We start from the raw sequence: 22,840 nt of genomic DNA, 5'->3' as shown, positions 1-22,840 counted from the left end.
CCCACTAAAGCGTTCGGCAAATTTTCCCTTTCCACTACCTCGTCGCCTTCGGTGCCATTGAGGTCAACAGCAAAAGACGGGGAGGCGACATGTTGGACCACTGGTTCGTACACAGGGATGGACGAGGAAGCAACGGCAGGCCGGGAACTAGAACCTGCTGGATTCGCTAACGTGTTCGTATTCCTGTTCGAACCGCCGGAGCTGGATACAACATCAACCAGGCGTGCCAACAACTCCGGTGTCCTCACCTCCGGAAACTGACGCCGACAAAGAAACATTACTTGCAAGTCCTCATCATTATTAATCGTGAAGCAATCATACTTCACAGTATTCTGTAGCACCGTGACTGGAATGCGATAGAAAAACTTCTTTACCCGCTTCGCACCATCCAGACCGAGCTTCATTAGTACAGCGCTAACAAGGTCATCATAGCTCGTCGTAGATGTTACGACAATACATAGAGGATTCTTATCTGTGAACTTTACTCCGGAACGAGTTTTTCTATTAACAGATCCTCTGTGGTGCACCAAAACCACAAAACTCTCCTCACTAGCCATCTTACTCCCTGTAATGAGACTAACTCACGTTTGGAACCATATATATACAGCTCAGTCTCATACTAATTCGAACCGGTCTGGTTCGAACTAGGATTTGTGTAATTCGAACCAACCCGGTTCGAATTACACGGAAACCGTCTCTCGTAATTCGAACCAAGCTGGTTCGATTTATTACCAACCAACAAAACCTAATTCGAACTCACTTGGTTCGATTTAATAACAATTAGAGTTCGAACCAACCTGGTTTGAATTATATAAAAATACGATCTGGCTTATTGCTGAAACGATTTTTACTTTGGCGTATTTACGTAATTTTTTGAGCCAATTGGCTTATTATGGTTTTTTTACCCTATTTATAAACTATAATCCCAACACACACTAGAACTACCACTTCCGACTCCCCACTCTGCCTATCCAAAAGCTCAATAGTCAGAAACAATGGGAGTGGCAGCACACGCACCGTTACCAATGATGATAGAGTGTTCCACCTCCAGAAATTCCACCATGGAACTCAAATGGCTCAGAACTACAACAACAATAAAATCAACCACCAACAAGAACCTTCTCTTTAGACCACCCATCTTCCCAATTTACATCTCCACTGATCCCCACCACGTCGATCCTCTCCGCCTCCGTGACCTCTGCGGCACGTGCCACCACTCTTTCCACAGGTTCCCAAGCCACGTGACAGAGGATCAGCCCCTCCTTGTCGACACTCGCAAGCTCCGCATTGCTCTCTCTCACAGCGCCGTCGTTGTCTCCGTCTTCTGCAAGTCTCATCACGTTCTTGCCGCTGCTGATAGTGGTGACGATGAAAGTTTTGGGATGGACGATTTGGTTGAGTGTGTGACGCCGGTGACTCCTTCCGACGGTGAATTGGTGGGGTTTGGGCGTGCCGTTTCCGACTGCGGCCTCACTGCTTCAATATACGATGTCATGGTAACACCTGCAAAAATAAATTAAAAAGATGAGCTTTACCTGTTTGATAAAATGCCCATGCGCTGAGTTCGATGGCAATAAACACATAAAAGAGTTATAACATTGGGTTTTTGATTATTTGTTTTTTGGGTACTGGGTTAATTTGGTTAACATGTATATGAATAAACGTGGTTCAATGTCTCGCAGGTTATTCCATCCCTGAGGAGAATGGGAATTGGAAGGGTGATACTTAAAAGAATTGTGAGGTATGCAAGGCCAACAGGCCATTGTTCTTCTCATGATTTAGCATTTACTTTGCTGGTTCCTTACCTTGTTTTGTTACGGGCTTTCAACATGTACTCTCAATCCTGAAGCTTTTGCCATGTTGGAAATGTTGGTATAGAATTTCACTTCAATTCATGGTTGTCTTTTAGCATTTATGTTTTGATTACATTCACATGTCTTGGAGGTTGTGTACTTGTATATGCATTGGGTGCTGCGAAAAGATGAAAATAAGATACTTCTCTTTTCCCTTTTTTTTTTGGCCTAAACCTTGGGAAAAAAGAAAACATATGAAATTGGTTGTTAAAGACTTAAAAGTATGACGGTAATAATTTTACTTACTATATTTGGTTTACAGATCAATTATTATACGATAGTTAATATTGCATATTTTTGCAGAATGCTTATAAATAGAGAGGTTTATGACATAGCAGCCCTTTGCACCGAGAACGAGAGGTTTCAACTTTCCTCAACTCCTTCTAGAGTGCACAATCTTATTCCTTTGTGAATAGCAAGTTATGTCCTCAAATTTTTATGCAGGTTGTTTTTTAAGGCATGTGGATTTGGGGGTGACATTTTAGGCTCTACAACCATGATGTACACCAGAACTGCTTCATCTACTGCCGAGGAAGAACAGACCTTTACACGTGCGGGTAGAAAGCTATTGTTGATTCCCCCTCATAAGTCCTAAGGGACCATACGAGTCTTCAAGAACAACATGAACAGTGAGCAGAATCAGGACACACACTGCTCTACAAGAGGTTTGATAAATAGGTGTCCCCACTAAAAATTTGTAAATGCCAAATATACAAAAAATTGTTGCAGTTTCGTTGTAAATGTAGAAACATGATAAATGGATGAATACTCTCTTTTGTAGAACATCTGCATATAAACAGTCCTAACTTTCCAAAGTTCTTTATTTTTAATTTTTTATTTTTTTTATAGCAAATGGAGAATGGGCGGTTAGTCTAAAATTGGGAGTAATTGTGCCAATTGTGTTTGGTTTAATTATTAATTCTTATTTTTCAAATTTTAAAATCTGAAATTAAAAATATTAATAAATAATCTGATTTATAATTTTAATTTCATTTTTTTCCACTGTTTATATTATTTATTATTTTCATTGTCTTTATATACTTTTTCTTTTTCTATAAAAAGAATTTGGTTTTTTTTATTTAAATTAAATAAATATAAAATTTATGAAAATACATAAAATATAGCATAATTACATAAATACACAATTAGTCGCATGTTGGTTACTGAGAAAATTTCGAACATTTCGGAGCCTGATAGAATATGTGGGTATGAGCTTGATCATAGTGCTATGTCAGTTGGTTTGATTGTTAAGAATTCATGAGGCATTGAATGGGGTAAAGGAGGGTACATAAGGATGAAGAGAGGCATATGTGTTGGTCTGACTTGTTTTCGGTGAATTATTTTCTGGTGAGTATATTGTTTTCTTTAGGTTCCAATAGTATTTATATATTTATAAATAAAAATTTTAAATTTTTATTTTAATAATAAATAATAAATAAATTAAAAATTAAAATTTTTTATAAAAAAAAGTAAGGTCTTTTTGATAAATAATGAGGAGGTATATATTTATTTTTATTGAAATAAATTAAATTATTAATTAAATATACTTGTATCATTATACTGATTAATTTATGAGTACTGGCAAATTATTATATTTAATTATTTATACTCGTATATTTGATTATTATACTTGTATATTTGATTATTTATAATTGAATTATGTATGATAATTTTAAAAGAGGATTATATTTAATAAAATTGTTGTCTCCTAGATATTATTGTCAATATTGTGTAATATTATTAGATTAATTTTATATTATATTGATACTGTCTTACCATACTAACATAGAAAATAACATTATTAAATTAAGTATATACGTAAGTGTAGCCAATTTATTTTTAAAGTCATTTTTTTTAATTAATTTTGCAGTACTTATAAATAACTAATACAACAATATAAGTATATTTGTTTTTATTGAATTAAATAAATTAATAATCATCTAAATTTTAAATAAAATACTTTTATAATTTTAAAATTTAAAATTATTTGAATTAAATTGGATAAGCACATACTCGAAAAGTCGAAGTGTGTTCAATTTTCAGAATCTTTCCGTAATATATTTGTAAATTTTATATTTATTTAATTTAAATAAAAAACCCAAAGAATTTGCATGTTAAAATTGTTTGTTAAGCAATCAAAAATAAGTTTATCAAATTAAAGTTGGCGTAAGTGATATGATCTTTACATGCGTACTTTTTACTTGTTCCCAATGTGTATACGTAAACAGATTCCTCTCTGCATGTGATGTGATGCACTTATCAGGAAATCAAGAGTCGGCAAAAGGGTACCCTGTAATGGAGCTTAGGAATAAGAATTTTCTCATCTCAAAGTAAAGCATGCACATTTTAAATACAGCTAAACGTGTCCATTTTCACCTCTCTTTTCTGAGCAACCCATATCTAAAGAAGTTTACAGGGGACAACATCCATTTCACATCTCATTATTTCTTCTCTGTGCACTCTATATGGGGATTACTTGGTTGGAGGTGTGCTTGATATCTGCTCATGGACTTCAGCATTCCACATCACTGTGGAAGCGTCAATGGTTTGCTGTTGGGTGGATTGATCATAACAGCAAATATTGCACCAAGGTTGATGATTCTGAGAATGGAAATCCTGTTTGGAGAACCATATTAACCATTCCTGTTGATGATTCGGTACCAAACTTCCAAGATTCGGCACTGAACGTGGAAGTTTACAGTATCGAGCCCATCTTCCTCATGGAAAAGCTTCATGGTTCAACAACGGTTGTTCTCAGAGAGTTTCTTGACAAGGAGGTAAAGAATTCTGAGGAGTCACAGCTAAGGCATGCGGAAGTTCGGAGCTACCAACTTCGTAAGAAGAATGCTAGCAAACCAAGAGGTTTCATTGATATTTCAATCCGTGTCCATGAGGTAAAAAAAGAACCAAAATCCCAGTCAGGTATGTGAATTATTTCACAACCCATAGACAAGGAAGAGTTTTTCATTTCAGCTTCACTATAGCTTCTTGTGCAATGATCTTTGGCTTCTCTTATTTCAGAAAGATCTTAATTCAATATACTCATGCAAAACATTAAGTTTTCCATTTTGTAGGTGGCAAAGGAGGAATGGTGCCCTTAAATGGTGGCAATAATACACACTTCTCCTCAAAGGGAGGATTAGGCCAAGCCTATCCGCAAAAACACCCTCAATATTCATACCATCAGGAAGAAAATCATGAAGAGAGAACCGTACCTGATTTCCATTCAATGCCATTCCCTGCTATAAACCATGCTGACCCATATGAGGGTGAACCGAGCTACGATGCTGTAGCTGGACAAAGCTATGAACAACTCGGAACTCAAACACCTCCACCACCACCCCAACTCTCAAATGTTGGTTATATTCCCACTTTTCTCACAAGAAATGCTTGTCTGCCCCTAAGGTACACTGACATGCCACCACCAAGGAAACCTCCCGGTGGACCAACAACACTTGCAATGGAGTTAGGTGCTGGGACGTTAGCAGCCGGTGCTCTAATATTTGGTGATGATTTTATGTCAGGATTTGAAGTTTCTCCAGGCTTAGGGGATGATTATCTTATTAAAGAGATCAATCCTCCTTTCTGAACAATCATTAAGGGGTTATTTCATGTAATTTTATTTGGTTGTACATAGCTAAACAAGCAGGCCAAATGGCCATTCCATCAGGATTGTAAATAAATTTTACATTATTGGGATCAACTCTGTTAAAAATAGTGCTGACTGTCATTCATAATAATGAAAGTTCATTTATTGAAGTTTCTCTTAGTAACGGGGGATGTTTTCTCTCAGAAAGAAGTTGCTAAACTGCCGCTGTTTAGAATTCATTTCAAAATGAAATAGATAATTTGGCTAATGCTTGTTATTTGTTAATGCTAAGTCTTGTCAAATCCGAGGAGCCACTTATATTTGGCTCACCGGTCATATGGTATAAACGAAGATCATTCAGAAAGACAAACACAGTGAAGATTTATTCGCAGGCTAGAACCTATGAATCAAGATCCTCTAAAGTGAGAAAGTTAGTAAAATGGTAAAGTAAGGAGTTAATCACTCTTAAATTAAGATAGTGGGTCACATATTTCATGAAAGTTACAAAATCAATAGTGATTAATCCCTCACTTTATCACTTTACCATTTTCTTCACTTTAGAAGATCCAAATTCAGAACGTATAATGGAATATGAACTCATAACTTGTTGCTTTTTGGAATTTTTCCACTTCCAAGCCTTTACTAGCCGCTAGAATGAGGTGACCATGCTTGAGAACTTAAATAAGAGCATGCATCATTGCTCCTTGGATAAATCTTTATTCGTCTGTTTAACTGCCTTTAGTGTTTGCTCAAGATGGATCTTGTGTGAAAGTAAAGTACGAAGCCAAGTAGTTGAATTTTCAAGTTATAGTTTGTAGATACTGCTCATTTGAATCAGTCACTAATCGCTTTAGGAAATTTTCAACAATTGAAATAAACTCCTCCACCTTTTCTTCGTGGGGCAAATGACCGCATTGCTTAATTATGGCAAACGATGCTCCTGGTATAACGTGCGAAAGTCTCTCAGCATTCCATGAAGGAACTAGCCGGTCCGTATCTCCGGTGACAATCAGTACTGCTCATCCAAACAGTTCATTCATCAGTTATATTTTTAATATCCAACTCATGGTTTTGTCAACTATGTAGCAGGGTAGGCATATGATTCAAACTAGAAATAAAATATGTACCAATTCATTTGCCTGGTTTACAGAATATCTCTATCAATATTGATAGGCACATAACAGCTATATTCTATCAAAGTCAACTACATCATGATCCAGATATTATCTTTGAGGACTAAACTAGGCAAATGAAAATGGAAATAATACAATAGGACTAGTGACCTAACCTGGACATGAGATGTCATTAAGTCTTTGAGAAAGTGATGGCTTTGTCTTGGATTCCTCATCCAGAAGCATTGCTGCAGTGAATTCAACCAGTGCCTTATCCCAATCCTTAATCCTCAATGGCTGCATTCATCGCCAGCAACCAAATGAGCACGACTATTGAGGTTAGGGGGAAAAGAAAAGACAACAATGGCAGATTAAGAAATACGAAAATCCCCAGTGAGATTACCTTCGTATAACCACTAAGGACATCATCGGAGACCTGCTTTGGATCATACCATGCATTTCGAACAGCAGAAGTACCAAACTTATTAATTGCCATTCTTACCTGAGATTCATGAAATGAAAAGGAAAAGGCCATTTGATAGGCAATTAGACCAGTGACAATGATAAATTACTGTTAGAGTCTGTTTTAAAGGATTGCATCGGCAAGGGTCGCATGGCACAAATGTAACAAAGATGGCATTGAATTAGCCATAAACAAAGTTTATTACCAGCATTATAGCTACAGAAGAACGCAGGATAGCTGATAAAAATTTCCTATACAGGGAGTTAAGCATATTTATCATCCCTCTCATCATCTTTGCTATTGCATTTGCAATGAACTTGGCAAAGTTGAACAACATGTTGTAAAACTCAAGAATTGGATTTTGACTGACAGCATTGCTCTCTTCTTTCATTTGGTTGTCTTGTCTTGATGGATTTTCTTTAACAATCTTGGGCTTAGTAAGTGGCGCAAAAATTGCTGGAGCAACAAGGATCAGAGCAGCAACACGTTCGGGGGCTTCAAAATACGTATTAATTGCCACAAGTGAACCAGCCGAGTGCCTGACAATAAATATATGTGAATTTTATTTGGCTAGAATGCATTAATATTATTCGATGTTAAAGAAATGGAAGAAATCAACCTGATATATCAGAAAACAAAGCAACTTGACAACATAAAAGAATATTCACATACCCTACTAAAATTGCCTTCTCAGCGTTCAACATATCAAGAAAGTACAACGTAACAAGCACTGAGAATGCCATTGAGTATGGATTTAGAGGTTTTGCATCTCCTTTTCCCGAAGAAAGATGTTTGGATAAATTCACCCTTGATGTCAATCCAAATGCTGGCCTATCAAAAGCAAGAACTTTTGAACCAGTAACCTCTGCCAAAGGCTTCATGACTTGTTTCCAAGAGAAAACCGAGGCTCCGAAACCGTGCAACAGAATCATGGGGAAACCAGGCTTCTTGATTTGATGAGAAACACCATGATTCTGGAATGCACTCTGAGATTGAGATTCAGCAGCATCCTGTATCTTGTGGTGAATTTCAACTCCTTGGAACTGACAAAAACAACTATCATTATCAGCTAAGAGCTTTGGGTCCATTAGTTCGTCCTGATCTAGACCAGCTATACCCTCCTTTTTCTTCTTCACTCCCACATCCAAAAACTGCTCTGAAGACATGTGATTCACTTCAACACAAACTCAATCACAAATAATAATTTGTCCACAACAAAATAATCCTGATAACTAAGTTTTCCCTTAATGCTGGGAACCAAACCAATGCTTAAGTAGAGAAGGGGAAGGAATTTGAAAATTGACCATTGAAAATTCTACTCAAATAATAGGAAAGGAGAAAATAAACTCGCAATATGCAAAATAGGACATAGAAGTTCGATGTAGGGAAAGTAAAAGATGATGGCGAGAATATTCAGCACCTGAACCGCCAAAGGAAGGAGATGAAGAAGCAGAAGAAGCAACAACGAAGGTACAGTCACGATGATGATGATGATGAGTTGCATAATTTGGAGCGAAGACGGCCAATTTTAGAGGAGAAGCACCATGGTTGTTATGTATACGCAAAAAATATGAATGTGTAGAGTTAAGAGTAGGAATTGAAGGGGCAAGAAACCCCAATTGCCCACAAAAGACTCCAACTTTCATCATTGTTTACTCATTCGGTGTTTCTCCCTCTGATGGGTTTTGGACCCTTCAACTTCTTGTTCCTCCCTGCTTCTCTTTGAATTCTCAGTACTTACTACAAAGACCTTAAGCTTGGAGTGCTTTAATGTCCTTGCATAAACGGATAATGTAACCCCCAACTGTCATTTCTTTATTGGTTTAATTACTTTCTTAGTAAAATAATTTTATCGAATTTTTAATTAAATCTTTATTAATTATTGTTTTTGAAAAAATATAATACTTCTAAATTATTTGCTTCTAAAATATTTTATAATTTATATCATAAAAAATAGTTAATAAAGACAAAATTAAATTTTTTATTTAATATATATATTCAACTATAAATTTTTAAACTATAAAAAATGTAATAAATTAAGCCAAGCTTTTCTATGATATTTTGTTTTTCTTGTAATTTTTCTTAGCAAAAATAAGATTTTATCTGATAAAATAATAGTCTAATAAAACATTAACATAATTAAAGGAAAGCTAAAAAATAAAATGCAGTTGAGACTTATCACCTCTAATAATACAGAGAAATAAACAACGTTAATAAGAAAAAGAAAAAAGTTTAAAATCATACTCCTTCACCGAAAATATTCATTGATTTCGATTTTTTCAAATCAGCCAGAGTAAAGCACTTCCTTTTTATTCCGATGCAGCCTTTTCAATGATTTTGCAGTTTCAGTCCACCATTTCTAAATGGGATCATCAACACCCATTACAGACATTACTCCATGGATTCCTACCAACCTCCAAGTGTCTTCAACTTCTGGACAACTAAGTAAATAGTGGGTAATTATTTCTTTCCTTTGGTAACATCTTGGGCAAGAAACATCTTTTACTCCTGTTCTTTGAAAAATTTATTGATTCAACCGAAAGTTCATCATGCATCACTTTCTAGACAAAGACCTTCACTTTAACCAGGCATTGTAAGTTCTAAATTGAATTTCAGAGGTTCAGATTTCGACAACGGTTTGGCAACTGCTCTATTGGGAGATGGAAGAACAGATAAGCTATGTCATATGCACTAGAGACTGAATAGCAACCTGACTTCTCTCTTGACCAAGTAAGCATGTCTTCCCGTTCTTCAATTTTCGTCTGCATAATTGTTGTTAAGATATCTGAGCTGAACAATTCATGTATTAATTCTTGGTTCTATTGTCTGTTCTGATTAATTAATTGTGAAACTCTCTAATGTATGTTTGATTACTATTCTAACTGTCTCTGTGAATGAAATTGTACTCTTTTATCCACGGTCTTCATATATATTGATTAGATCTCCTCTACCTAATTTTTAGAGAAGTCCTTTCTCCAAAACTTTTCTACCCTCCAGTAAACTCCTCCAAGCCTAAGATAGGTTGTTTCCCACAGTAGCTTTCATGAAAGTTGAATATTTGAAATACTTATTTTAAGCACTTTGAATATCAATGAGTGAGGCTTTGTAACAAGTCTCCAGCCTTGTTTTCTAGCATAGCTAGGTTGTAAGCTTTCAGGTCCTTAAAACCAAGTCCCCCCTCCCACTTCTTCTCCTTGGAAATAATATCCCATCTAAATCACTGTAGCCATCTGATAGCTTAAAACAGCTTAGTGAGTACAGAGGTATAGTAATTGCTATAGTCATAATCAATACTTCTCTCCCACTAACTAATAATAAGCCTCTTTTTCAGTGCTAAAGCTTCTTTACAACTTTATCCTTGATATAGCTGAATGTGATAGTTTTAAATCTATGTATTGTAGCCCAAGATACTTGTGTTGGGCGCCAATTGGTGCAGAATTTATAACCACAAACTAACCAGCAAATGTACTGGGTCGTACTAAGTAGTACCTCGAGTGAATGAGGGTCGATCTTACGAGGATTGATGGACTAAGCAACAATGATTAAGTGATTTACTTAGTTAGACAAACAGAAAATAGTGTTTTGAGCGTTCAAAAATATTAACAGTAAATTCAGAATATCAGAAAAGCAAACAGTAAAGAAGTTGTGAATAATATATGGAGAAACAGTTAAGGCTTCAGAGTTATCTATTTTCCGGATTGACTTTTCTTACTAACTATTTTAATCATGCAAGATTTAATTCATGGTAAACTTTATGTGACTAAACCCTAGTTCCTTAGACCTTTTTAGTCTCCTCTAAAATTCATCAACCGCCAATTTCTTGGTCACTTAATTCCAATTATTAGAGAGTGAAGTTCAATTCTAGTTTATATGCCACAGAAATCCTAATTACCCAAATATAAGAGGATTATATGACACGTATCCCGTTAAGTCCAGATAATTAGAAATTTAGGAGAATATATTTTCAAACTGTCAAGTAAAGAGCTTTTCCAAGTTATACAAGAACTCAATTGGAACCACCTGGATTCATAAAATAAAGAACGAAAACAATTCTTAAATTATAAATCAGTACAGGAATTAAAATAAAAAAGTAATAGTATCAATTCATACAATAGACAAAGCTCCTAACTTTAACAGTGGAGGTTTAGTTGCTCATGGTTCAGAGAGAAAATTAGGATTCAGAAAAACTGTAAATTGCGGAATGAGGTAGTAAAATATATTTCCTTTTATATCTAATCCTAATTAATGTAAAATATATTTCCTAAAACTAAAATAATATCTTTTCCTAATTATAAATAAAATAAAAGTTTAATCCAAAATAAATAAAGATTTTCGCAAGCCTTCAGGTGGAGCGTGGGGACCATGTGATTCATTCAGGCCCACGTTGAACTTGAAAAATCTCAATTTCAGCGTGGATGAGACAGTGGCTTCTTCATTGGTTTTCCTTTGAGTCCACGCTGAACTTGGATTAACCCAAGTTCAGCGTAGGGTGATATGCGCATTCTTCTTTGGAGTTTCTTCAAGCTGGCGCTAAACTTGGAGATCTTCAAGTTCAGCGTGGAGGAGGCCGAATCAAATGGAAGAAAAGGGTATACTATTATATATCGTTGGAGAGCTCTAGAAGTTATCTTTTCAATGCCGCTAAAATCACATCAATTGGACCTTTGTAGCTCAAGTTATTTCTATTTGAGTGCAAGGAGGTAGGGGTTGACAGCATCATTCGCTTTCTTTCTTTTCTGCTACAAAACTCTGTCAAATCTATCCGAATGCTACCTGAAATAAACAGAAATTGCACACAACTCAAAGTAGCATTCATAGTGGCTAAAATATATTAAATATTGATTAAACTTAGCAACTCAAGTGCAAATTCACTAGGAAAAGATAGAGAAGATGCCCACGCATCACCAACATTAGGGACCTATAGCAATGCTGCCAAGTCTACTCGAACTGCCTCAGGGGTATTCTTGCTAAAAAAACTGTTAATTTTTGTAGGTTAACTACTTGTCCACTCACTTCACTGTATACTTGTAAGATATTCATGATGTTCTGCCAGTCCTAGTTGTTTGCTTTGCTAAAAAATATGGAATCATATGCGAAAAAAAGATGGGAAATAGAGGGGCAGCGACTATTGAGTCTCAGACCAGTAATAACATCACTCTGTTCTCTTTTGTGGAGCAAATGGGTTAAGCCTTCTGCACAAAGAATAAAAAGATAGGGAGATAGAAGGTCGCCTTAGCGCAACCCTCTCCGCGGTCTAAACAAATCACGTTGTTGACCGTCTACAATAACAAAGTATGAGACTGTAGTCACACATTCTCTAATCCATCCAATCCATCCTTAATAAAACCCCAATTGCTTCAACAGCTCCTAAACAAACATCCATTCTACCTTATTGTACGCCTTGCTCATATTCAGTTTCACTGCCATGTCATAACTACCCTAACTTTTGTTTTTCAAAAAGTGCATAAACTTATGTGCAATTAGAACATTGTCGCTAATTAAACGACCTTGAACAAAAGCACTTTGGTTAGCCCTAATAACCTTATTCATTAATGGATGCATCCTATGAATCAGTACTTTAGAGATAATTTTGTAGAAACCAGTACTTAGGCTAATCGGCCTTACTTGATTCATAGAAGTTGTATTTGGGACCTTTGGTATTAGAGATATTTGAGTGTGGTTAAAAGATTTAAGCAATCTTCCTCCTGAAAAGAAACTCCTAACAGCCTTGACCTCTTCAAAACCAGTGATGTCCCAATAGAATTGATAGACTTGGAACTAAAACCATCATCCCCTAGCCCTGAGAAAGGATTAATGGAGAAAGTTGCCTCCTTAACCTCTTTTTCGATAACCGGACGAGTGAGCCTGAAGTTTATATGCCTATCCACCTTTTTCTTCTTGCCGTCCAGTTCTTCGGAAGGATCTTTAGGATTTGAGGTAGAGAATAGCTGCTGAAAATAGTTCCGAGCAATATCTGAGATGCCTACAGGGTCAGATTTGAAGTTTCCTTCACTGTCTTCCAATCTGAGAATTCTATTTTGTCTGTTTCGAGTTTAAGTTCTCACATGGAAAAATTTGGTGTTTTGGTCACCCCAATTAAGCCATTGAACCTGTGACTTTCCCTTCTAGTATCTCTCTTCCTTTTCATAAGCATCAACAAGTTCTTCCTCCATTCTTCTTAACTCCTCTTTATTTACTTTGTCATTCTTGTTCTTCTCCTCCTCAATTTTTTGTCGAAGGTCTATGATGAGTTTGCCGGAGTTTTGGTTAGAATTCTTTTGCCATTCTACCATACGATGTCTACATTGTTTTAACTTCTAGTGTAGTTTAAACATCGGTGATCCCACAACCTCCAATTCCCAAACTTCCTTTTCTATCCTCCTTATCTCTTCCTTTTCGCACCATCTCTCTTCAAATCTAAACTTGCACTTCTGTTGTCTCATATCCACATCAGAACTTAGTAATAGGGGTCTATGGTCTGACCCAATGTGCTCTAAATGTTGAATTGAAGCTTGTGGGTATGCTGACCTTAGTTACATCAAAACTACACATCTATCCAACCTCTCTCGGATCAAGTTTGGACCGAACTGCTTGTTACACCATGTGAATTTCGGCTCTTCAAACCCCAAATCTACCATCTGCCCTCTATTAACAAAATTGTTGAAATTTTCTATCAAGGCTGCTGATTTTGTTCGACCACTCTGTTTCTCATGAAAGGCTAAAATAGCATTGAAATCACCTATTACAAAAAATTCTCATCTGCATAATGAACCATCTTTAGGATTTCTTCGTATTGACCTGGTCTCACATTATCATAACAACTCAGATGCACCGTAAAGCATTCCACTCTTTTTGCAGTTATTGTTCTTCCCACCTAAAGTGGATAAAAAATTCATTATGTTGTTGAATTGTTACCCAAGCTATACTCTTCCAAGCCAACATAATCCCCCTGCAACTCCAATGGGCTCTGCACAATGAAATTGTCAAAGTCGACCTTCTTACATTATCTTTCCACATGCGAAGTAACATTTTTTATTTCAGATAAAAACATTACTTCAGGGGAATGGGATTTACAAATCCCTTTAATGCTATGAACCGTCATTGAATTTTCCAAACTTCGACAGTTCTACGCCATCATCTTCATGAGTTTTTGGGTGCCTTTTGTTGGGTGCCACCCTTCCCCATAGTCAAACTTATATCAGCATAGTAGCATGGTTTCTTCAAGCTCATAAGATCACCTTCATCATCTGATCTCCTTTTACTACCTGCCACAGTTTTGTTAACAATGCCTTTTCTAGCTAGTTGCTTGAGTTTTGGCTTCCTAAATCCTCTAGTTTTACCTCTTGTTCTAGTCCCTATTGAAAATAATTCCTTAGAAAGCGATAGTTGGATAACCCCCTGATGAGCGGATAATTTATACGCTTTTTGGCATTATTTTTATATAGTTTTTAGTATGATTTAGCTAGTTTTTAGTATATTTTTATTAGTTTTTAAGCAAAATTCACATTTCTGGACTTTACTATGAGTTTGTGTGTTTTTCTGTGATTTCAGGTATTTTCTGGCTGAAATCGAGGGACCCGAGCAAAAATCTGATTCAGAGGCTGACAAAGGACTGCAGATGCTGTTGGATTCTGACCTCCCTGCACTTGAAGTAAATTTTCTGGAGCTACAGAACTCTAAATGACGCGCTCTTAATTGCGTTGGAAAGTAGAAATCCAAGGCTTTCCCGCAATATATAATAGTCCACACTTTACACGAGTTTTGACGACGTAAAATGGCGTCAAAATGCCAGCTCTATGCCCTTTTCTGGCGTCAAAACGTCAGAACTGGCATAAAAGTTGGAGTTAAACGCCCAAACTGGCACCAAAGCTGGTGTTTAACTCCAAGGAAGACCTCTATACGTGAAAGCTTCAATGCTCAGCCCAAGCACACACCAAGTGGGCCTGGAAGTGGATTTCTACATCACTTACTTATTTCCGTAAACCCTAGTAACCAGTTTAGTATAAATAGAACTTTTTACTATTGTATTTTCATCTTGGAATCTTGGCATCTATCTTTGATCAGTTTATGCGATCTTAGACATTGGGGGCTAGCCTCACGGCCATGCCTAGACCTTGTTCTTATGTATTTTCAACGGTGGAGTTTCTACATACCATAGATTAAGGTGTGGAGCTCTGTTGTTCCTCGAGTATTAATGCAAAGTACTATTATTTTCTATTCAATTCATGCTTATTCTCATTCTAAGATATTCACTTGCACTTCAACATGATGAATGTGATGATCTGTGACACTCATCATTATTCTCAACCTATGAACGCGTGCCTGACAACCACTTCCGTTCTACCTTAGATCGATCGTATATCTCTTAGCCTCCATTCCGAAAGATCGGTGTCTTCGTGGTATAAGTTAGAATTATTGGTGGCCATTCCTGAGATCCGGAAAGTCTAAACTTTGTCTATGGTATTCTGAATAGGATATGGGAAGGGATGACTGTGACGAGCTTCAAACTCGGGAGTGTTGGGCGTAGTGACAGACGCAAAAGGATCACTGGATTCTATTCCAACATGATCGAGAACCGACAGATGATTAGTCGTGCGGTGACAGCGCATTTGGACCATTTTCACTGAGAGAACAGGAAGTAGCCATTGACAACGGTGATGCACAACATACAGCTTGCCATGGAAAGGAGTAAGAAGGATTGGATGAAAGCAGTAGGAAAGCAGAGATTCAAGAGGGATAACGCATCTCCATACACTCATCTGAAATTCCCACCTATGATTTACATAAGTATCTCTATCTTTATTTTATGTTTATTTATCTTTTAATTATTAAACTCCATAACCATTGAATCCGCCTGACTGAGATTTACAAGGTGACCATAGCTTGCTTCAAGCCGACAATCTCCGTGGGATCAACCCTCACTCACGTAAGGTTTATTACTTGGACGACCCAGTTCACTTGCTGGTTAGTTGTGCGAAGTTGTGAAAAAGAGTTGAGATTACAATTGTGCGTACCAAGTTGTTGACGCCATTGTGTATCACAATTTCGTGCACCAAGTTTTTGGCGCCGTTGCAGGGGATTGTTCAAGTCTGGACAACTGACGGTTCATCTTGTTGCTTAGATTAGGTAATTTTCTTCTTGTTTCAACCTTTATTTTATTTTCAAAAAGTTTTCAAAAATCTTTCAAAATTTTTCTTCTTTTTCGTTTTTCTAAAAACAATTTTCGAAAAAAATCCAAAAAATTTAATAAAATCATAAAAACTCAAAAAAATATTTCATGGTTCTTGTTTGAATCTAGGGTCAAATTTTAAGTTTGGTGTCAATTGCATGATTTTAATTGTCTTGTAATTTTCAAAACACATGCATTGTGTTCTTGATGATCTTCAGGTCGTTCTTGATGAATTTCCTTGTTTGATCTTCATGATTTCTTGATTTACACTGCATGATATTCTGCATATGCATTCTTGCATTCATATGGCCCAAACATGAGAAAGCTCTAAGTTTGGTGTCCTCCATGTTTTCTTTTATTAAGAAAACTGAGTTCTTGATGTTCATCTTGATCTTCAATATTGTTCTTGGTATTCATCTTGACGTTCATAATGTTCTTGCATATATCTTGTGTTTTGATCCAAGAATTATATGTTTTGACTCATTTTGTTATTTTTCGAAATTGAAAACATATCTTCTTGAATAAAGGATTTAGCAAAATGAAGATCCAAGAACATAAGGCAGATGAATTACAGAGAAAAAGCTGGGCGTTCAAAACGCCCAGTGAAGAAGGAAAACTGGCGTTTAAACGCCAGCCAGGGTACCTGGTTGGGCGTTTAAATGCCCAAACTATGCAGCAATTGGGCGTTAAACGCCCAAAACATGTAGCTCCTGGGCGTTTAACGCCAGGATGACACAAGGAGAGGAATTCTGTTTTCAAATCAAATCTTTTTCAAATCTTCATAATTTTTCAAAATCAATTCTTTTCAAATCAAATATTTTCAATCATATCTTTTTCAAAATTATATCTTTTCAAACATATCTTTTTCAAAAATTAAATCTTTTCCTCATATTTAAAAAATCTTGATTAAAAAATTTCAAGTTTGTTACTTTCTTGTTAAGAGAGATTCAATATTTGAAATTTGGATTCATATCTTTTAGTTTCTTGTTAATCAAGTCATTAACTTTTTAAAAAAAGTCAAATCTTGTTAATTTTATCTTTTCAACCATATCTTTTTAAATTATATCTTTTTCAAATCACATTTTTTTTAATTCTAATTTCAAAATCTTTTTATAACTTCTTATATTTTTTAACTTTATTTCTTATCTTTTTTAAAACCACCTTTTCACTCTTAATTTTGGAAAACCACAACCAATTTTTCAAAAATTATTTTGAATTTTATTCTTTTTTTTCGAAAATTCTTCCCCCTCTCTTATCTTTTTCTATTTAAACACTAACATTCCTTCTCCATTGTTAATTCGAACTCCATCTCTCTTTGTGTGTTTGAATTCTTCCTTACCTACCTCATCCTTCCATTCTTGTTCTCCTCTGACACCTCAAAGAATCTCTATACTGTGACATAGAGGATTCCATATTTTCTTTGTTTTCTTCTCTTTCATATGAGCAGGAACAAAGATAAAGGCATACTTGTTGAAGCTGATCCTGAACCTGAAAGGACTCTGAAGAGGAAGCTAAGAGCAGCTAAAGCACAAAACTCTAAAGAGGACCTCACTGAAATTTTCGAAAAGGAATCAGCAAAAGAAACAGTTATGGCCGAACCAAACAACAATGCAAGGAAGATGTTTGGTGATTTTACTACACCAACTTCCAACTTCTATGGAAGAAGCATCTCAATCCCTGCTATAGGAGCAAACAATTTTGAGCTAAAGCCTCAATTAGTTTCTCTACTGCAACAGAACTGCAAGTTTCATGGACTTCCATTAGAAGACCATTATCAGTTTTTAACTGAGTTCTTGCAGATCTGTGATACTGTTAAGACCAATGGAGTTGATCCTGAGGTCTACAAGCTTATACTTTTTCCTTTTGCTGTAAGGGACAGAGCTAGAACATGGTTGGACTCACAACCCAGAGATAGCCTGGACTCGTGGGATAAGCTGGTCACGGCTTTCTTAGCCAAGTTCTTTCCTCCTCAAAAGCTGAACAAGCTTAGAGTAGATGTTCAAGCCTTCAGACAGAAAGAAGGTGAATCCCTCTATGAAGCTTGGGAAAGATACACGCAACTGACCAAAAAGTTTCCTTCAGACATGCTTTTAGAATGGACCACATTAGATATATTCTATGATGGTCTGTCTAAATTTTCCAAGATGTCACTGGACCAATCTGCAGGTGGATCCATTCACCTAAAGAAAACACCTGCAGAAGCTCAGGAACTTATTAAAATGGTTGTAAATAACCAGTTCATGTATACCTCTGAGAGGAATTCTATGAGTAATGGGATGACTCAAAAGAGAGGAGTTCTTGAAATTGATGCTCTGAATGCTGATGAGCGGATAATTTGTACGCTTTTTGGCATTGTTTTTAGTATGTTTTTAGTATGATCTAGTTAGTTTTTAGTATATTTTTATTAGTTTTTAGTTAAAATTCACTTTTCTGGACTTTACTATGAGTTTGTGTGTTTTTCTGTGATTTCAGGTATTTTCTGGCTGAAATTGAGGGACCTGAGCAAAAATCTGATTCAGAGACTAAAAAGGACTGCAGATGCTGTTGGATTCTGACCTCCCTGCACTCGAAGTGGATTTTCTGGAGCTACAGAAGCCCAATTGGCGCGCTCTCAACGGCGTTGGAAAGTAGACATCCTGGGCTTTCCAGCAATATATGATAGTCCATACTTTGCCCAAGATTTGATGGCCCAAACCGGCGTTCAAAGTCACCCTCAGAAATTCCAGCGTTAAACGCCGGAACTGGCACCAAAATGGGAGTTAAACGCCCAAACTGGCACTAAAGCTGGCGTTTAACTCCAAGAAGAGTCTCTACACGAAAATGCTTCATTGCTCAGCCCAAGCACACACCAAGTGGGCCCGGAAGTGGATTTTTATGTCATTTACTCATCTCTGTACACCCTAGGCTACTAGTTTTCTATATATAGGACCTTTTACTATTGTATTTGCAGACTTTGGTAGCTATATTCATTTTTATGCTATCTTAGATCATTGGGAGGCTGGCCATTCGGCCATGCCTAGACCTTGTTCTTATGTATTTTCAACGGTGGAGTTTCTACACACCATAGATTAAGGTGTGGAGCTCTGCTGTACCTCGAGTATTAATGCAATTACTATTGTTCTTCTATTCAATTCCGCTTGTTCTTTGTCCAAGATATCACTTGTTCTTCACCTTGATGAATGTGATGATCCGTGACACTCATCATCATTCTCACTTATGAACAAAGTGACTGACAACCACTTCTGTTCTACAAGCAACCAAGGCTCTAGTGTTTATCTCTTGGATTCTTTAACCGGAATCCTCGTGGTATAGGCGAGAACTGATGGCGGCATTCAAGAGAATCCGGAAGGTCTAACCTTGTCTGTGGTATTCTGAGTAGGATTCAATGATTGAATGACTGTGACGTGCTTCAAACTCCTAGCAGGCAGGGCGTTAGTGACAGACGCAAAAGAATCGATGGATTCTATTCCGGCCTGACTGAGAACCGACAGCTGATTACCCCATGCTGTGACAGAGCATAGGCAAACATTTTCACTGAGAGGATGGGAGGTAGCCATTGACAACGGTGAAACCCTACATAAGCTTGCCATGGAAAGGAGTAAGAAGGATTGGATGAAGACAGTAGGAAAGTAGAGAGACGGAAGGGAAGGCATCTTCATGTGCTTATCTGAAGTTCCTACCAATGAATTACATAAGTACCTCTATCTTTATTTTATTGTTTATTTTCGTTCATCATCATATCATTTGAGTTTGCCTGACTAAGATTTACAAGATGACCATAGCTTGCTTCATACTAACAATCTCCGTGGGATCGACCCTTACTCACGTAAGGTTTATTACTTGGACGACCCAGTGCACTTGCTGGTTAGTTGTGCGAAGTTGTGTAATGCCATGGTATTGAACACCAAGTTCTTGGGGTTCATGACCGGGGATTATGAGAGTTGTGAAAAGTATTGTTCACAATTTCGCGCCACCAAGTTTTTGGCGCCGTTGCCGGGGATTGTTCAAGTTTTGAGCAAGCTTTTGATCCGGTAACATCAGTGCCAAGATCCGGCAACAGCACCAAGTTTTTGGCGCTGTTGCCGGGGATTGTTCGAGTTTTCGGCAAGCTTTTGGTCCGGTAACATCAGTGCCAAATTTCTGATCCGGCAACAACACCAAGTTTTTGGCGCCGTTGCCGGGGATTGTTCAGTTTGGACAACTGACGGTTCATCTTGTTGCTTAGATTAGGTATTTTTTTCTTCAGAGTTCTTAAGAATGAATTCTAGTGTTTCAAGGTGATGTTCTTATCATCACCAAAGCTGATTGATCTTCATCAATTTAGCTCTTGAATGCAATGTTCTGCTGAAGCTTGGCTGACCATGTCTAATTCCTTTAGACTGAAGTTTTAGACTAACATTGCATGATTCCTGGAATTCTCATTAAGAACTTTGATACCTTTTTCCACTTAATTTTCGAAAAACACAAAAAAAATCAAAAAATCATAAAATCCAAAAATTTCTTGTTTGAGTCTAGTGTCTCATCTTAAGTTTGGTGTCAATTGCATGCATTCATTCATGTGTCTTAAGGATTTTCAAGTAGTTCTTGATGATTTCTTACTCTAATCTTTGAATTCTCTTGACTTGAGTATTTGTGTGTCTCATATGCATTCTCATTAGTGTCAGTAGTATACAAACTGCTAAGTTTAGTGTCTTGCATGCATTGTTATTTGATTCTTGTTGCATTTTGACTTTTCCTTATTATTAAAAATCCAAAAATATTTTAATTTGTGTCTTTTCAAGTCAACAATACAGAGAATTGAAGATTCAGAACATACAGCAGAGGAATTATACAGAAAAAGCTGGGCGTTCAAAACCCCCAGTGAAGAAGGACAGACTGGCGTTTAAACGCCAGCCAGGGTACCTGGTTGGGCGTTTAACGCCCAAAAAGGTATAGTTTTGGGCGTTAAACGCCAGAATGTGCACCATTCTGGGCGTTTAACGCCAGGATGGCTAAAGGGGGAAGATTCTGTTTTTCAATGCAATTTTTTTCAGTTTTCAAAGTTTTTCAAATCATATCTTTTCAATCAAATCTCTTTCAAATTTAATTTCTTTCTTTTTTTCAAAGATACTTGCTACCAATTAATGATTTGATTCAACATTTCAAGTATGTTGCCTTTTCTGTTGAGAAAGGTTTAATGTTAGAATCATATCTTTTCTTGTTGGTCAAGTTTTTAATTTTCAAAATCAAATCTTTTTTTTAAATGTTTTTCAAATCATATCTTCTCAATCACATCTTTTTTTTTTAAAAAACTAATCAAATCTTCTTAACCACATCTTTTTCAAAATAGTTTTCAATCAAATCTTTTTGATTTCTAAGTTCAAAATCTTTTTCAAAAAAACAATTCACTTCTTTCCCACTTTCATTTTCGAAAATTAAGTAATGTTTTTCAAAAATGTTTTCAAAATTTTCACTTAATTTTCGAAAATCACTTCCCTTCTTCTCACATCCTTCTATTTATGGACTAACACTATTCCTTAATGGAAAATTCGAACTCCATCCCCTTTGATAAGTTCGAATTTTCTACTTCTGTCTTCTACTCTTCTTTTCCTCTGACACTTCAAGGAATCTCTATACTGTGACATAGAGGATTCCACATTTTCTTGTTCCCTTCTCTTTCTTATGAGCAGGAGCAAAGACAAGGGCATTCTTGTTGAGGCTGATCCTGAACCTGAAAGGACCTTGAAGAGAAAGCTAAGAGAAGCCAAAGCACAACTCTCTTTAGAGGACCTGACCGAATTCTTCAAAGAAGAAGAACACATGGCAGCCGAAAACAACAATGCCAACAATGCAAGGAAGGTGCTGGGTGACTTTACTGCACCTACTCCCGACTTCTATGGGAGAAGCATCTCTATCCCTGCCATTAGAGCAAACAACTTTGAGCTTAAACCTCAATTAGTTTCTCTAATGCAACAGAATTGCAAGTTCCATGGACTTCCATTGGAAGATCCTCATCAGTTTTTAGCTGAATTCTTGCAAATCTGTGACACTGTCAAGACTAATGGGGTTGACCCTGAGGTCTACAGACTTATGCTATTCCCTTTTGCTGTAAGAGACAGAGCTAGAACATGGTTGGACTCTCAACCTAAAGAAAGCCTGGACTCTTGGGAAAAGCTAGTCAATACCTTCTTGGCAAAGTTCTTTCCACCTCAAAAATTGAGTAAGCTTAGAGTGGAAGTCCAAACCTTCAGACAGAAGGAAGGAGAATCCCTCTATGAAGCTTGGGAAAGATACAAACAATTAATCAGAAAGTGTCCTTCTGATATGCTTTCTGAATGGAGCATCATAGGTATTTTCTATGATGGTCTCTCTAAACTATCCAAGATGTCTTTGGATAGCTCTGCTGGAGGATCTCTTCATTTGAAGAAGACGCCTACTGAAGCTCAAGAACTGATTGAAATGGTTGCAAATAACCAATTCATGTATACTTCTGAACGGAATCCTGTGAACAATGGGACTAGTCAGAAGAAAGGAGTTCTTGAGATTGACACTCTGAATGCCATATTGGCTCAGAACAAAATATTGACTCAACAAGTCAATATGATTTCTCAAAGTTTGTCTGGAATGCAAAATACACCAAGCAGTACTAAGGAAGCTTCATCTGAGGAAGAAGCT

At 36.6% G+C, this 22,840-nt stretch overlaps 3 protein-coding genes, 1 long non-coding RNA gene and 1 other non-coding gene across 7 annotated transcripts; 3 read left to right on the top strand and 2 right to left on the bottom strand.

Moving 5' to 3' along the window:
* The first annotated feature begins 939 nt into the window (after positions 1–939).
* On the top strand, positions 940–2,668 carry LOC112715761 (GCN5-related N-acetyltransferase 3, chloroplastic). Its single transcript, XM_025767576.3, has 4 exons — positions 940–1,496; positions 1,683–1,741; positions 2,157–2,213; positions 2,298–2,668. Exons 1-4 carry the CDS (start codon positions 996–998, stop codon positions 2,446–2,448), a joined length of 768 nt encoding a protein of 255 aa, XP_025623361.1. The 5' UTR covers positions 940–995; the 3' UTR covers positions 2,449–2,668.
* A 1,510-nt stretch (positions 2,669–4,178) lies between these two features.
* LOC112715758 (uncharacterized) lies at positions 4,179–5,612 on the top strand. The gene is made up of 2 exons (XM_072205032.1): positions 4,179–4,775; positions 4,928–5,612. The coding sequence occupies exons 1-2, from the start codon at positions 4,319–4,321 to the stop codon at positions 5,440–5,442; spliced, it is 972 nt and encodes a 323-aa protein (XP_072061133.1). The 5' UTR covers positions 4,179–4,318; the 3' UTR covers positions 5,443–5,612.
* Positions 5,613–5,736: 124 nt separating this feature from the next.
* LOC112715756 (uncharacterized) lies at positions 5,737–8,819 on the bottom strand. Of its 3 annotated transcripts, none has more exons than XM_025767573.3 (6): positions 8,438–8,819; positions 7,690–8,173; positions 7,223–7,556; positions 6,958–7,056; positions 6,731–6,851; positions 5,737–6,457 (listed from the first exon to the last, which is right to left on the bottom strand). In XM_025767573.3, exons 1-6 carry the CDS (start codon positions 8,664–8,666, stop codon positions 6,243–6,245), a joined length of 1,482 nt encoding a protein of 493 aa, XP_025623358.1. In that variant the 5' UTR covers positions 8,667–8,819; the 3' UTR covers positions 5,737–6,242. The 3 variants fall into 3 exon arrangements, with proteins under 3 accessions (XP_025623358.1, XP_025623360.1, XP_025623359.1); XM_025767575.3 differs by having other exon boundaries at positions 7,690–8,060; positions 8,438–8,818; XM_025767574.3 differs by having other exon boundaries at positions 7,690–8,168; positions 8,438–8,812.
* A 417-nt stretch (positions 8,820–9,236) lies between these two features.
* Positions 9,237–15,239, top strand: LOC112715759 (uncharacterized). Its single transcript, XR_003159963.3, has 3 exons — positions 9,237–9,473; positions 9,634–9,747; positions 14,569–15,239. It is a non-coding gene; the product is annotated as an uncharacterized lncRNA (long non-coding RNA).
* Positions 15,240–22,387: 7,148 nt separating this feature from the next.
* Positions 22,388–22,495, bottom strand: LOC112719277 (small nucleolar RNA R71). The gene has a single exon (XR_003161585.1). It is a non-coding gene; the product is annotated as a small nucleolar RNA R71 (small nucleolar RNA).
* Positions 22,496–22,840: the final 345 nt, after the last annotated feature.

This window comes from Arachis hypogaea, chromosome 10 (genome assembly GCF_003086295.3).
Source record: "Arachis hypogaea cultivar Tifrunner chromosome 10, arahy.Tifrunner.gnm2.J5K5, whole genome shotgun sequence".
Lineage (NCBI taxonomy): Eukaryota > Viridiplantae > Streptophyta > Magnoliopsida > Fabales > Fabaceae > Arachis > Arachis hypogaea.
The sequence above is the reverse complement of the archived record's forward strand: the minus strand, read 5'-3'. Positions and strand labels throughout refer to the sequence as shown.

Coding starts and splice junctions, on each gene's coding strand:
- LOC112715761 (XM_025767576.3), top strand. CDS start 996: ATGGGAGTGGCAGCACACGCACCGTTACCAATGATGATAGAGTGTTCC. Junction 1,742..2,156: donor ATACTTAAAAGAATTGTGAG/GTATGCAAGGCC, acceptor ATATTTTTGCAG/AATGCTTATAAATAGAGAGG. Junction 2,214..2,297: donor CTTTGCACCGAGAACGAGAG/GTTTCAACTTTC, acceptor ATTTTTATGCAG/GTTGTTTTTTAAGGCATGTG.
- LOC112715756 (XM_025767573.3), bottom strand. CDS start 8,666: ATGATGAAAGTTGGAGTCTTTTGTGGGCAATTGGGGTTTCTTGCCCCT. Junction 7,557..7,689: donor GAGAAGGCAATTTTAGTAGG/GTATGTGAATAT, acceptor ATTTATTGTCAG/GCACTCGGCTGGTTCACTTG. Junction 6,852..6,957: donor TCCTTAGTGGTTATACGAAG/GTAATCTCACTG, acceptor CGATGAATGCAG/CCATTGAGGATTAAGGATTG.
- LOC112715758 (XM_072205032.1), top strand. CDS start 4,319: ATGGGGATTACTTGGTTGGAGGTGTGCTTGATATCTGCTCATGGACTT. Junction 4,776..4,927: donor AGAACCAAAATCCCAGTCAG/GTATGTGAATTA, acceptor TCCATTTTGTAG/GTGGCAAAGGAGGAATGGTG.